Source organism: Hippocampus zosterae, chromosome 10 (assembly GCF_025434085.1).
Source record: "Hippocampus zosterae strain Florida chromosome 10, ASM2543408v3, whole genome shotgun sequence".
NCBI classification, from domain to species: domain Eukaryota; kingdom Metazoa; phylum Chordata; class Actinopteri; order Syngnathiformes; family Syngnathidae; genus Hippocampus; species Hippocampus zosterae.
Window position 1 is genome coordinate 15907035 of NC_067460.1, and position 16436 is coordinate 15923470.

General features: G+C 40.7%; 1 protein-coding gene across 2 annotated transcripts in view; it reads left to right on the forward strand.

The window, feature by feature from the left end:
- grik4 (glutamate receptor, ionotropic, kainate 4) overlaps nt 1-16436 on the forward strand; it is a 231498-nt gene that overhangs the window by 121579 nt on the left and 93483 nt on the right. For both annotated transcript variants that reach the window (XM_052077943.1, XM_052077942.1), the window contains one exon: nt 2962-3059. In XM_052077943.1, the coding sequence (XP_051933903.1) occupies nt 2962-3059 (98 nt within the window). The remainder of the gene's footprint in view (nt 1-2961; nt 3060-16436) is intronic.

The window sequence follows — 16436 nt, forward strand, 5'->3', positions numbered from 1 at the left end:
AATCAAATCAAACTGCTGAAGCCATATGAAAGCGTGTGGGGGCACGCAAGTGCAAATGTGCACATCTTTGCAGCCCCCATGGGTGACTAAGGGATTACTTACTAATCATTCGATTCACTGCCTTTGGATACACCACACAGGCCTGGAATGTGTCTTCCTTTGCTTCTTTCACGCAGACACATACATGCAAAACTATTAATGCTGTGCACCTACCCCAGCAACTAAAGCCATATTACACACACACACACACACACACACACACACACACACACACACACACACACACACACACACACACACACACACACACACACACACACACACACACACACACACACACACACACTCATACCTTTAACATAGTTCTACTACTTGTGTCTGTCTCACTTCAGTGGGCCCAGAAGTTTAATTGGAAAACAGGGATTATAAACCCACAAGAAATGTCTGTTTTGTGGTATGGGAGATTAAAATATATGGTCTGTGTACCACGGAGAGTGGGTCAGAATTTTAGTATTCATCCCTTTAAGGTAAATCAGATAAAAAATGTACACAAAGTTCACAGATGATGTCACTGTAAATAAAAGGTTATCGCTGCCCATTTCTGGTTGACTGCCTTTCGCTCGGGTGGTTTTTTTTCCCATTTTTTTTCAGCTGCTTATCTGTCTGCACATATCTATATGTGTCAGCTTTGGATTGATATCAGCTCCTCACACAAGCTACAGTAGAATCTCTGAAGTCTAATCCATTCGGGGTTGGTGCTTGAAAAATGTTCGCATGGGAGCAAATGCATCCAGTCATAATCCATTCTAGGGTCAAACTGTCACCATTGGAAAAGATTTAACTGTTGAGACTGTTTTTCATCCTTAACTGTCACTAAACAATGCCATCTCTGACAAAGGAAGAAGGTGTAAACGTTCTATTCCAGGGTGTCCAAAATTTCTTTCCACATACAAATCGAAGGATGCAAGGGCCACCTTGACATTGTCCGATTTTATTGAACACGCTAAAATCAATCAATCAAGCAATCCTATATTATAGTTATTTTATCTGTCTTGTTTTTAGCACCTGTTACGATGATAGTTTGAAGGTTTATCATGATTTTGGTGTGGCCCACAGCCCCCTTAACACACTCGAATAGATCCGGCCCTGCCCTGAGCAGATGTCCACATTCAGAATGTAAGCAAGTAAATGGGTCATAGGATGACAATTTTTGAAGCGGTTTTTAATAGAAGGCCATAGTTAATTATCAATATGAAGGAATTGCAGCGGATTTATGCCAGGAGATGTGAGCCAATCTCTTTTACGGCTTCTTGTTTGCTTTCAAACTTAGCTTGTAGCAGACGCTAGCACATTTTCAGCATGATGTCTTTGATCCACTGGTGAAAGGACACTTTGATTCTCTCCTCTTTCATCGAGAACTGCTTCAGACAACAAAGCGTATGCAAAAAATGGCAGTACTGTCTGTGTGTTATGTGTTGTGTTGTATTGTATTAATTTGTTTTTCTATGTTAACTGTTCCGTAAAGCGATTTGTTACAGTTGAAGCTCTTGTGAAAGCGCTATATCAAAAAATATGTATTGGATTGGATTGTATCTGTCCACAAATCAGACCTTGCCACATAGACACTTGTTTGCGAAAACTGAAATAAATATTTTAATTGATGAGGCATTACAAAGAAGTAGGAAATATCTCCGTTGCATATGTAGAAATAAAACCTCTACGAACCACCCATGGGGGAATGTGGGTGTCCGAATAAAATATAGCATAACCGCATGTTGTGAAATCCAGCTTCTTTCATCTTAGGCAGCTGGCTAACGTAAAGCCTCTCCTTTCTCACAAGAACTTTGAAACAGTAATTCATGCCTTCGTCGGCTGGATGACTGTAATGCACTTGACTTTGGAGTCAGCCAATCCTCCATTAAGCGTCTCCAGTTGGTCCAGAATGCTGCTGCCCGCCCCTTGACTGGTACTCGTAAGTGGGAGCGCATAACTCCTACTCTGGCATCCCTTCAGTGGCTCCCGATACATTTTAGAGTTCTGTTTAAGATCCTATTATTTGTTTTCAAATCCTAAAATGGCCTCGCCCGCTTTGACCTCTCTGCACTCCTCCACCTCTAACCGGTGCCTCGGGTGTGCTGATCAGATATTATTAGAGGTACCAAGAACTAAGCGGAGGCTCAGAGGGGATCGAGCCTTTTCCGTTGCAGGCCCCTCTCTTTGGAATGACCTCCCACTGAACATTCAGCGAGCCCCATTACTGCCCGTCTTTAAAACTCATCTCAAAACTCATTTGTATTCTTTGGCGTTCTACTCGGCAAGAGACTTGATTGTTAGTTTGACTGCTTTTGTCCTTTGTATTGTCTTTTTTATTCATTTATTGTTATATTATTTGTATTCTTTGGCGTTTTACTCGGCAAGAGACTTGATTGTTAGTTTGACTGCTTTTGTCCTTTGTATTGTCTTTTTTATTCATTTATTGTTTTATTATTTGTTGTATGAATTATTTTGCTCCAGCACTTGGTATAAAGTGCTCTATAAATACAGTTGAGTTGTTTTATTGTAATTGTGTCTTACTTGTTTGACGTTTCCTCATCGTCATGAGAAGCAAAGCCAGGGCTTTTAGTTGCACTTTACATCCAAACCAGTGGGAAAAGGCAACAGGCTACTACTTGTTTAGTATCTTTGCAACTAGGGCCATATATGGGCACGCTTACGCTTCCTCGACTTGTGTCAACCTACATCCAGCCATAGTGACCACAACACAAAGCAAATGCATCAGGACTTATCAGTAACTGTGACAACAATTGTTGTCATGCAAAAAAGCCAAAGAAAAAGCAAAACATGCCATTCACCTTTCACTTGCTGCGGTCTCCTGTTGTGTCACGCATGATGTTGGTTTGTGTTGTGTTGCATATCTGGTTTGATCAAATGTTTGCTAATCATAACACTTTCCTCTCACAGTGTGCCAAATCATGTCCAAAGGGGTGGTTGCAGTCCTCGGTCCCTCTGCCAGTCCGGCCTCCAACTCTATCATCAGTAATATCTGCGGTGAGAAGGAGGTGAGTGGATTTACCCACAAGGCCATGCAATGCAAATGCAAATTTGGATTTAACAAAAGTCCTCAAACGATGATTTGTTGAGTGGCTCGATACACTTCAATGGATTTTACTCACCACGAACCTCTGCTGGGACATTATGACAATAAACACAAAATCGCTTTGCTCATAATTATACCTTTTTCTTGCTTCCATTATATCAATGAGCCATCTAATCTGATTATTTTCCTCACGAAGATATTTGCCCCCCCCCCCCCACAAACACCAACCCAAAGACAAATGATCATGAGCAAATGAATAGAAAATATTCAAATTTTTGTTCCACCAAACATTTTGAAAATGAAATAATTGTCTTAAATGATACCTGTAGTTGGAGATGACATTTCTGTCAATTTTGAGGTGGTGTCTCACTTTACTTTTCATCGGGTGCTAATTGAATTAGCGGTAATTAAGAAGTCCAAGTTTAAAACCTTTTGACATTATGTGTCTTGTAACCTTTCCCCCCACATTTTCAATCCGTAAAATGATGTTTTAGGGGCAAGGCAGTGTTTGAGGTTTAGGGTTCAAATCTTGGCTCTTTTTTTTCTCTCCTTTTTTTTTTTTTTTTTTGTTGTGATGGTGGTGGAAGGGAAACGACATTCTCCGGCTTCTCCCTAGACTCCAAAAACACGAATGCTGTATTGTGACATCCCTTTTAAACACCTAATTTCCCCAGTGTGGGAAAAATAAAGGCTATCTTTCAAATGAAGCTGGTTCCTTGCACATAAAGGGCTTACTTCAGTGTAAACGGAACAGCATCACTTTAAAAGCATGTTGTGCAATGAATGCCTCTTTGGTCATTGTGATGACCAAAATTGAACATAATTATTTGCAATCACTTGGATTGTGTGCCTACAAGTGTACTTAATGAGCTTATAAGAAAATGCATGGTGTGTGAAATTGATTATTTTTTAAATGTAGGTTCATTTGTCTGCCCTCATTGTTCATTTCATTCATTCCACAGAATTGATCATGCATGCGTGCGTATGTGGGTGTGTGTCTGCATGCATGAGTAGAAGGAAACTGATATTGAGTGAGTCTCTCAGCATAAATGCCAGTTCATGTGAGTAACAAGAAATTCCCATCATTCATACATCGGGTTATTGACCGACCTTTATAAATCCTGATACACGACTGATTATTGAGATGTAAAATGATGGCGCGATACGTAACAGTTTTGTTGACGGCGAAACGGCTTTCCCATCCATTATTGAAGCATCACATCATAAAAAACATGTCTTCACTCTGATGCTTCTCGTGTCTAGACATGGAAGTTAAAAGGGGAGCTATAAAACCGTCCAATTAATAATTTAAGATTGTCGCGCAAGGAATATTCCGATGTACAGTCTGTGTAGCGTATATGGCAGTGGTCAATCATTTGGCTGAACTGTGGATGTCATGACGTGCGACATTCATACATTTACAGTTATACACGCGGTGTTTAGCCATTGCCGTCTCTTGTTAAATCATGTGCTCCAAGCCTCCTTTCAGTCTGTCAAACAAGCAAACAGACACTGACTGCCAGTTGTTCCAAGTGTCTCTTGGCGTTGATTGTCTCAACTGACTGCTTTGGAACACCCACTGTATACAACTGTACAAATATTGACGATGAACAAAGAGGACTTTTTACATAAATCACTGGAGCAACAAACATATAGTGATTAATGTAACCTCGGCTGTCTCTATGCAAGCATTGTGGTGAGCAAATGCTGCCTTGAGGAGTTATTTAACGGCGATCTGCACGGACAGAACGAAACTTCCAATGGCTGACGTCATGTAGCTCTCTTTACACAGCAAACTAGTTGACATTGACTCGATAGGGCCTGCAAAACAAATTTATTTTTTGCGTTACATTTTTATTTGGGTTACATGAGTTTGAAATGTAACTTTAAAGAGTCTGTTGGTGAATTTAGAGATTGGTTTTGAGAGACGTGTAGTGCAAAGTGTCTTATGCTGTGCACACAGGTGGGGTTTTCCTTATTTTGGTATTTTCTTAGACAGGTCAAAACCAGTTTTGCGCTGTTGTGGGGGTGTCCTCAGCTGACTTGCTTGCGGCTCCTCTCATTCACGTTTAATACAAAGTGAGAGAGGCATAGCATGACGGAAGCATAAACAGATTCACTGGAGTCCACTCAGAAGATAGACGCGATCGACATGGAAAAGCTCTCCACTTGCAAATAATGTAAAGTTGGCCATGTGAAGTGAGCACATGCAGACCGCTTTCCCCCCCTGATTGCGCGTTGATGTGTGACAACCAAACGTGCTTAATCAATGAACTGATTTCTACAATGATTCCGAGGGGTCCCATGTTATTGTCAGAATATTTATGAATTAAATGACATCCATCACACACATCCGCAAAGTTCAGTCTCTCTTCTTGCAACTAGATCAAATACACCAAAATCGCATGACACCACTCGAGCCACAACTTAGACCTGCTTTTAGGGGGTCTAAAAAAATAGTCTATTTTCTGCCACCAAATTGTCAGATGCACCGTGGGCATGTTGCCCTTGTTTGCCGGAATGTCCAGCCTGGTGCAGTGCAGTCTGTCAAATTCCAAAATATGCTAAAGGAGTCTTGCACCTGCACTAAAATCAAGATGTGCTAGTTTTGCTCCCAAGGGTATGTCACTATCTACCACAATAGCATTTGGTAACAAATAAATACAAATACTGCCTTAGGCTAGAGTGAGCACCAAAAAAAATATATGCGGCAGTGTTGTTTCAAGCCACAGTTGGGCATTATTTAAATATCTATTCTTTTCAGATGTATGTGTATGCCTCTCAATTTGTTTACTATCAGTTGTAAAAAAAAAAAAAAGCAGCAGCAGTTTCTCACCAGAATTGTGAACCAAGATAACCTCCACCAAGAGGGAAAAAAAAGTCCTCCGTGAAGGAATAAAGCATGTTGCGTGTATTAAGGATCCATCACAGCGGAAAATTGCACCTCCTGTGTTTGGAGAGGGTAAAACTACAACCACGATTACCTCCATACCCTGAATGTGTAATAATTCAGAAACCGCGGCAAATCATGCTCATCCCACACCATGGGAGAGAAACCTGCCTATGGGAAATAAACCTTTATTGAATATTTGATAGTCTGCAGCAGTCCTTGGTTTAAAAAAAAAAAAAAAGAAGCTCTGCAGGAGATGAGAAGATTGGCTGGTGGCCTGATGTTGCATCCCAAATCAGATAGGCACCCTATCACTTGCCACCCCTCCCCCAAAATCCCTCCGAGCTGAGCAGTAGAGACAGACTCACCATGTCATCGAATGTAACTAAAGGGCTTACAAAGTAGCACACCGCATCCTGTCGAGTAGAGACCCTTCATTAAAGATGTTCACTTTTTCTTATGTATTGCAGGAAACTTGGGCGTTAGCGGCTGTGAATCACCGACATTACGAATTAAAGGGCCGCCGAAACTGGCCCAAAATTGGCACTTGCATTGTAGTTCCGGACTCAAAAATCATGTCTGCACCCGGACTACGAAAACAAATAAAAATAGCTCAAACTTCAATTGAAAACAAAAGTTTGTAAATGAAAAAAAACAAACAAAAGAATGAGCTTGCTTTAAAAAATGCTAATTGAAACATCTTATGTTTGTAAAACTAATTTTAACTATGGTGAAAAAAGCCTTTGCTTTCATTTTTGTCTATAATTATTACAAGTATAATATAAGTAAGGTATTTTTTCAAAAGGGCAGACTTAACAGAATATTGGAAACGAGTTTCCTTTTCACGATTGGGCGAAGGCAAATTCGGGTGGAGACTGATTAATTAACAGTGTTGTGTACGTTCATACTTTGTGATTTGTTAATCCCACTCAATCTGCCACTTTCACAGTGTAATAAATTGCAATCTACCAATTTTATCAGTGTTGGAAGTTGTCTCAATGGATGCTGTTCAGCTGTCAGTTGATCAACACCCACAGCCACAATTTGTGTGAATGCGTTAAAAACTACAATATAATAAGCCTAAAATAAACTGTCACCTTTTATTTTGTTAGTCTGGAAAAAAAAATCACAGATGATTCCGTCGTGGCATTTGGCTGTTGTGAATTTCCTTCGGGCTTTTAAACGGATTCATTTCAAAGCACTAGTGCATCAATGATTCATCCGGTGAACGTGGGCATATAATGTGACAGTGCTTGTCACATTCCGAATATATCATCTTTTTCTTTTTCTTGGTTTCTTTTTCGCCGTTGAAGGTGGAAACGGGTCACCCTGAACAATATTTGCTGGGGAGACTGTGTGTACAAGCTGTTTCTAGTGTGCACACTGCTACGCTTATCCCACGCTGCGAGAGCAAGGCCACAGATGCCGTGCGATCCTGTGGCGACTTGTGTGGAACATTTGCCGCAATATTGCGGCTGACGGACCCCACTAGATGATCGGCACATCATCGGCAGCCGCCTATCTATCTCTATCTGCTGGTGCGGATGCAGCGTCTGCGGTGGGACTGAGCCCATCTGGGTTTCACAGTAACAGGCAGGGGAGGGGCAGATGAAATTGTGGAGAAGAAAGGTGACTGCGCGCACCGTGACAGTGGTTTTTGTTTCGATCCTTGGCGGTTGGCCGTGCAGATTTTAGGGTTCGGGATTTTGATGGATGGATGGATTTCATCACATGTTAATGCACATTTTGAATGAAGGGGCAGAGAGAAGAATAAAAAAATACCCTACTCAGAAATACTTCCATTATGATTCTAAAACGTTGACACTCATCGTCACTGTGAAGGGATTCAACTAATATCAGGACAATAACTTCAGGCCATACATAGTAAGACTTGTAAGACAATACAGTGATCTCTCGCTATTTCATGGTGCGTTTATCGTGGCCTCGGTGCATCGCGGATTTTTTTCAAACATATTCATAAACAAAAAAAATTTTTAACGAAAATGCCACAAAAAGTCCGCAAACGGCCAGCGAGAGGCAGCGAAAGTCAGCAAAACAACAGCGAGTCACATAGAGCAACATATACAATACTACAAGAATATGTTTACTGTATTTTGTTATTCATACACCAACCTAACCTAACTTATACATGTTTAAATATATTGGTATATACCATTAAGTAATGTTAATTACGACAAAATTTACTTCTACATGCATGTATACCATTAAATTTGGCCTTATAAATATTTTTTATACCCATACACATGTACATATACGGGGGGTTCGCTACTTCGCGGATTTTCGTTTATCGCGGGTGATTTTCGTCCCCATTAACAGCGATAAGCGAGGGATTACTGTATTCTTCTACTATTGTCATGTTTGTTAACTTCATCTTGAGAGCAAGCTTTGCTCTGAAATAGTTGTCGTCAGAAAGCCACTCGCGCGAAGTTCTTCACCTGTTATACTTGATTTCGCTTCAACATTTTTAAGCGTGCATTTTCAAAAGTGTATTTTTCCCTCAAATGCTTTCCACTTACAACCCTAGTTGCAATCTCATTGACCCCCCCCCCCCCCCAGTTTTCTCCCTTTTTTTTCATTTGTTATGGAATGGTTTCACGTGAAAGCTTGATTAGATTTTCTGACATTACTTGTTTTTGCAACCTAGTTTCTACTCCTGTACCATGAAATGTGCATCATTCCTGTGTCTAAGTGATTTTTTTTTCTCTCTTTGCGACTCAAATGTGTCAAAGTCATGAATATTAATGTCAAGTCTGATGTTCGGTGGTTGCTCGGGGCTTGCAAAGCCATCTGCTTTCAGGAGAACAGAGAGATTACACCACTACATGGTGAATGATGGGAGGGAGGGCACTCAGGTAGGATTTAAATGTGAGCTCGGGGTCAGGTGGGCACCGTTTCGAGTTGGGGGGGTGGCTCACCGGTAGAGCACAAGCACTTTGAGATAAGCAATAATGAGCTTTTTGCCTTCGAAAACTCAAACAAACACGGGCATTGACAAATATGACTCCTTTCTGTAATCAGTGGCAAAATACTGTCATGTGTATGTGAATTACGCTTTGATGCTTTGTTCTTTACTTTTTGGGGCCTATTTGATTTATTTCAGAGGATTTTGCTCCTGTTAAATTTCCCCCTCTGCATCTTATAGGTTCTGTTTAAGAGGTCACTCAAATTCTCATGTATGAGGAGGGTGATTTTGTGCCGGAGAGCCACACGTACACAAGAAAACACATTTGTCAGCTCTCAAGCACCATTACAGTCAATCGGAAGGCTGAAATACTCAACTCGGTTTTGTAAAGAGTTCGGGAGAACAGTTCGCTCTTGAAGTGACATGATAGAAGAAGATACCAAAGGGTTTTTGAAAGGCTTCACCTTTACATTTGAAAAGATTCATGTTTGTCGATCTTACTATTTCTGAGAGAGCTAATGGATCGGCGTGGGGTTTTCCCAACTGATTTTGCAACAAAGTTTGAGAGGCTTTTGGACTCTACTGATTTACATACATTTCTTTATACCGCAATGTTTTGTACGAGCTGAGAGGACACTGCAAGCTTCCAAAATTGATATCAATATTTAAACAGCCCCATGAGTTGTTGTTTTTTTGACTTTCACAGAGAAAATTATATCATTTCTGGTCATACTAGTCTGTGTCTTTGGTCCATACAGTGTTCACATGTTAGGCAAACTTTCCCCAATCCAAACAGAATTTGTTGGCAGTTGAGAATCTATTTGAGCAGTCTTGAGCAGCTACTTGATACGGAGCAGGGTTTGAATGAATGAAGGTGTGTCATTTGACTCCCTGAGCTCTGAATGGAATCAAACTTGCTATCCAGTGCAGTTTATTGAAATGTTCAAGGTGGCTCACCTTCTTCAGCCAGGACAGAGATGTTTATGCCGTTTGCTCGTGTCACGATAAGTTCCACAACAGTTTCAAGTTGTAGCCATGATATTCTCCCACAATAAAAAGTCAAAGACAAACCAAACGCAATGGTTTAGCACCGACACACACCCGAGCGGAGAAATCAAATGAACTGTTGTGCAGTGTTCAGGGGTCAGCAACTAGTTTTCATCAATGGCGGACCTTCGGCCACGTGTTTTGCTCTTTCCGATACAAAGTGCATCTCATTTGCATCCGAGTATTTGATATTGCGTACATTGGTATCGCGCCTTGAAGTCCAAGGATTATTTTGGTGGTTTAACCTCGAATATAGCTCAATAGTAGTTGTGTAACTAAAACTTTTTTGAATCATAAAATCTGTGTTGATGAACCAAACCCAACCGAATCACCGTTGAATCGTATCGCACCCCTTGTTGTGAGATACATATGAAATCATCTCTTAAGAGAGATGCTCACCAGGTATGAATTGGTACAAATCGGTTTGATGTTGCCGATGATTTGTTCTTTCCTTGACTTTGGTTACTTTGGTACTTTGGTTACTTTGGTGACTTTGGTTCGAATTGTAATCCCACTGGATTGAACCCTCATCGCATTGGTCCACTTGAAAATGTGCCGTTGTCAAAATCGTATCATATTCCATATAACGAGACATGAGCGAATTGTATTTTATTGCAGAGATGCACACTCCCACAAGAGATCTATCTGTGCATTGCAATTGCGCCGGATGACGTTGTTGCAAAGTGAGAAATTGTTTTACTTTGGAGGAGGAGGGACTCGTGTCATCCCCAAGTCCATTACTGGGCCCCATTTTAGCCACGCCCAATAGATCAAGGAAATTGAAATGGTGAAAAAAACGGTTTCATGCGAAATCTCCACGGTTCTGGACCACGTCGTTTTGGTCTTTTAGTCCGTTATTTTCAGCAATTATCTAAAAACTCATATTTTAAAACAAAATTATAAACAAGGTCTTGAATAAAACGGTTTCTCCGGAACACTGTTGCGTCATTTGATGAGTGCAAACTAATTACGACGTTTGTCTATTCGTGGCCCGTCATCAGTTTGTGTTGAGTGTTTATGGAGCTGTCCAAATGCATTTTCACCTGCGAGTTTTCCAGTTATTCCTCATCTTTTTGTCACTTGACAAGTCAGAGAGCCAAGCCTGCAAATCCTCTCTGGTTTAGAGAGCGTTTACACTGCAACTACGCTTAAATTAGAGCGTCTTCCTGCCAATTGCCGGTCAAAAGCCCGGCCGGCGCGTGGCAGCTGCTATCGTCGTGCAGCCAGCACACATGTTCATCAGTCATTTGCTTCTCTGCTCCAGACCAATGGAGACCTGCAGTATTTTTATTTTTTTTTAAACTGTCTGGCACGAAAATGTCAAAACCATCCAGAAAGCGTACCTGCTCTCTCATGCCTCGTCAAAGGATAGGAAGTAAATGTTAACAGGACACTCTCATTCACGCTGCCATTCAAAATGTGTTCTGCCCGGTAGGAATAAGTGACATAAATTGAACCAGTGTCTTAATTAAAAAGGATTCATCGGCAATGCCAGGTTAGAAATAATTATGCACAGTGCAACAGTGTAAATGTTTTTAAAACCAGGTTGACAAAGACGTTTGACTACGTTATAAAATCAAGTTTGCAGTATGGTCTTTTAGTAATTTTAGAAACCTACAGGGTTTTTTTTCTTTCTTCTTGTTAATGTTTTAAGTCTCATCATGTCTTGTTAATGTGTTTAATGTGTCTTTGCTTGCGTTAAGCACATTGAGTGGCCTTTTGTATGAAATGCGCTATGTAGAGCTGCCTTGCTTTGCTTAGTATCTAACATGCTTCTGAGTTCATTTTCATTTCTAAGCCGCCAATATCCCGCCCCCAAGGGAAATCTCAGCGCACAGATTTAATGTGTTACATTCCTTCTCCTGCCAATATTACAAAATCCTTTGCACTTATTGCCCTAGTTTCTACTCGTTTGTCTGTTTCCATGTTGCCATACAATGTTTCCAGTCAGTTTTCTTTTTTTTGTTTGTCTCAATGCATTTTTCTAATATCCGTTATTACGGTATCGGCACGAGTCACGGCTCGCTGCGTTTTACTTATTGTTCTCCGGTTCATCTTGTCCTCTGCAAGCTGACAATGTCTCGCCCTTTCACTTCTTCTCGGACACAAGTGTAAATGATCAGCAGGTCAGGCATGCTTCAGGCGAGCTAATGGGAACCGGAGCAATTGTAAAGGCTCCCACTTGAGGTGGCTTCTCCCTAATGAGTTGCCATCAGTCTCGAGCTGAATGTTAACATTGAGGGAAAGTATGCTTTTTGTTTTGTTGCGCTCACCACGGTAGTGAACTCAGTGCTTTAACCTGTAAGGAGCAGCGTGTGAAGTGCCATGACAAATGAGTATCATCCAAGGAGGCCTACTTTTTGTCAAACCTGTGTAAGCCTTTCACAAAATGAATCTTTTTTTTTTTAACATAAATTACAGTCTTAAAATGTCTACAAAATATTAAAACATTAAACAAAAGTGTCTTCCTGACATGTTCAGCCGAGCCTTAAATCCAGATGATTTGGCTGAATTATGTGATTACTTTCTATTCCAAATCAAAACATTAACTGCAGCTGCCCGCTAAGTTTGCCAAGAGTCATAAAACACCGCCAAGACAAGCAGTTGTTAAATTAGGCGAGGTCTCGCTGACCCAAGTGCCTAAAATGCCGCAGGAACTAAAGGTAATTGTTATAGCACTATTTCAGCAACAACAAGAAACATTTGTTGGCTATGTCGTAATAATCATGGACCCGTGAGCAAAAAGGATGCACTTTGACAGGAAATAGGACTTTAAGGGGTGTGTGTATACAGTATACATATATATATATATATATGTATAAATTTACAGTCTACAGCAGCAAGATTGTGGGTAGAAAGAAGGAAAAAAATGGGCATCATGTGTCGCTAGAAATAGCTTTTCAGTGATGAGACATTGTGATTTTGTTGGAAGAAATGACCGTGTGAAAACACGTGAACAATGGCAGAGATTTATAAAGTGTTGCCATTGATAATGGTCTGTGTACCGAATTCTTGCCAAAAATCATGAACCCCCTTGTGTTGATTTCCCTCAAGTACTTCTCACATTCCAAAAAACATGCATGCTAGGTTCATCAAAGACTCAAAATTAGACATGGGTGTAAATAATGTTGTTTGTCTATGTGCCCTGTGATTGGCTAACGGCCGGTGCATCAGCAGTCCCAGAAATAACAGTCACCATTGCTACTTATACTGGGTGGGGAAAGATGATAAGAATTGTACATCACAGTCAGAGGAGTAATACTTGCCGAGTCAGTTAATAGTATCATAGATCATTTTAAAAGACCAGTGGGAAGATTTTAAAGAATGCAAACCAAAAACATGTGGTCGCACCAAGGTTAAAATGCATAGCAAATAAATTTCAATTAAATCGCAAATTAAAAAGTTCATGACAGTCAAGCATTCTCATCGGACTATAACGATATGAGAACTCATTCAAGGACAAAACTGCTGTATGATTGAGTATGGTTTCGGTGGAAGATGATGATTATCTTGAGCTTAATGTTTTAAATGGTAAGGTCAATTTAAATGAGTAATACTTCTTAGGAGCAAAAAGAAACGGCCGCAGACTGTTTCTCACATTCAACTTTCTTCTTTGAGCTGTCGCCAGTCTCCTCAGATGTCTTTATTCAGTCGCTAGGGAGACATCCATCCACCTACTCACTGAATTTTTTACACCACTCTCCAATAAGACTCCATAAGGGGTTATGGAGGAGGTTCAGTATATGGAGTATATTGAGAAAGTGTTTTCCCGGTGTCTTCGCGCGTGGTGCTGCCTTTTAAAAATGTGTCGAATGTGAAGGTCCCAATTCATATATACAAAGGAGGTCCTCTCGGAGTTTACACTGGTCATTTCTGTGAAATCATACATCTCTCTCTTTCTCTCTCTCTCTAGCTAGCTATCTGTCTATCTGTCTGTCTGTCTATATATAATTTGTAATGATTTAATCATGATGCAAAGCTGTATTATTTTTTCCATTATTACGATGTTTCATATGTTAAATCCGGTGTCATTTTATTCCATAAAATACAGGTTCCTGATTAAAATGCTTTGGGTGGAACAAAATAATGACATTTCCATTCATTTCAATAAACAGCACTAAGTATACAGTACGGTACTTTACATTACCTAATCTGTGCAATACGTAATTCAATCACACGCAACTGTCCCTGAATCTAATTACCGGTATGTGATTTTCGAGTTTTTCCCGAAACAAAACGTCACCGCTGTTATAGCCTAACAATAGAGCATTTCTAGCTAGCTCTTTGTACATTGTAAAAACATAGGCTCGGGGGAAAAGGACATTGGAGTGAGAACCCTTTTCCAGGAGAAAATGACCTTTTTTTTTCTCTCCGAACCATTTGAACAATGAGAGAGAGATCTGGTGGTCAATGTTCCACTTTCCTAAAAGGCACCATGGGAGCCACACCACACTTCATCTTTATCACTAGGCTGCTACTTCCACGGCTACTGGGACCTGAAGCGGGCTCATTACTTCCACAAATTGAGATCTCCTTGCCGGGACTGACACCAAGATGAGTTGGTTGCTAGGGCGAACTTGCGACAGTCACGTTATGACTTCCTTTCTCTTCCATTTGATATATTTTTTAGTTATCGTCTGAATTCCAACAGCTGATCAGATACAGTAAATCTCTCACAAAGTGCTTAATGTGAACATGCAAACTCTCATTTCCTGCTGCCCCGGGGAACCATCCCCATCAACTTAATCAGCCTCACGCGCGAATGGACAGTTGCCAACAAAATAGTCAAGCACTTTTTCAAATTGCAGTAGATTACTCTGTCAAAAAGCGGTTCGATTTCTGTCCCTCAAAGCACCATTTACACCATCACCAGGGCTAATGAGTTGACAATTTTAATGAGCCACAGTAGATACATAAGAAAAGAAAACCTTTACCGTATTAGTCACACTATAAGGCCTTTGGACTATAATGCGCACCTTCAACGAGTGGCCTATTTTAAAACGGTGTTCATATATAAGGCGCACTGCATTATACGGCACATAGAATAGAAGTGACAATAGTGGCTGTGGATGCATTATCCATCCACTAGATGGAGCTACACTAAAGGAATACTATACAATACAGCTTTATTTTATAACACACTTTCACAACCGCTGCAGCTGTACAAAGCACTTTACAGAACTTACTACATCCAAGAAATTGGATATTGATCGATGATTGATTGATTTATAAGGTGTATTGGATTATAAAGTGCGCTTTCGGCTTTTGAGAAAACTGAACGCTTTTAGGTGTGCCTTATAGTGCAGAAAATGCAGTATTTGTCTCACAATGGAGAAATTCACAATTTACAGCAGCAAAATTATGAAAGGCAGAAGGTAGAACACAAAAAGCATATAAATAATTATATAACATAAAATATAAATATAAGCATATTAAAATGGGTGAGTCCAGATCTTCAGGACCGTCTATTCAATAGCCGGACAGCAGTCGGCAGGAACAAGCGGCGGTACCTTTCCTTCTTGCAGCGCGGGTGTATCAGTCTCTGGCTGAAGGAGCTGCCCAGTGCTGTCAGGGTGGCCTGAAGGGGATGTGTGACGCTGTGGGAAAAGAACAGTTTATTCGTCCATCCATATTCTATTTAGCTCATCGTGTTCGGTTTCAAAGCTGACTTTTGACTAAATGTGAACAATACCCTTGACTGGTTGCCAATCAGTGACCGGGCACATATCGAGACAGATAACCATTTACTCGCACGTCCACAGATTGTACGGGAAATGAATATATGCTCAGGTTAATGTACCAGTTACTCTCTGGTAAAATGTAACCTTACATTACATGCTAAGGCTAATGTACCACTACACCACCAGTTAGTCAGATTTCTTCACAATGTGAAGAAATCAGTTTATTTCTTCACATTGTGTTGAATTTTGTTGTTGTTGTATTTTTTCATCAAGGATGGAGCACAGTGCTATCTGCACAGTGCTATCTGTATTTATTAACAATATGATAAAACATCGCCTTGGTTTATGGGGACATTTCAATGTGGAAAATGATTTAGGGTGAATGGCAGCAGACCATTTGGCGATGTGTTTTCAAGGGGAGATCCCGTTCATCATCCGAGACCTTGTTGTGTGCTAATTGATAGCCCGGACTTGCCACATCTGTACTGTAAACAATACCCTTGATACATCACGCCAGCGAAAGTTCCTGTCGCCAAGCCTGACATGTTTGATCACCCATAAAAAGTGGTGAGATGAAAAGGTTTCGCTCTCCTGCCACTTGGGGCGTTCAAACCAACAGATGTACTTCCACGTTCTGGCTCTGCTCTCCATGTGTCTGGCTGACCTACTCGGACTGCCTCTACAGCAGGCTCCACTTTGGGTTTACAGCAGACAGGTAGCAGAAAGGCTTACACGCTTGACTGCATAGCAGCAAAATAACTCCAGCTCAGTAACTTGTGATTACTGGCCAAATTTGAA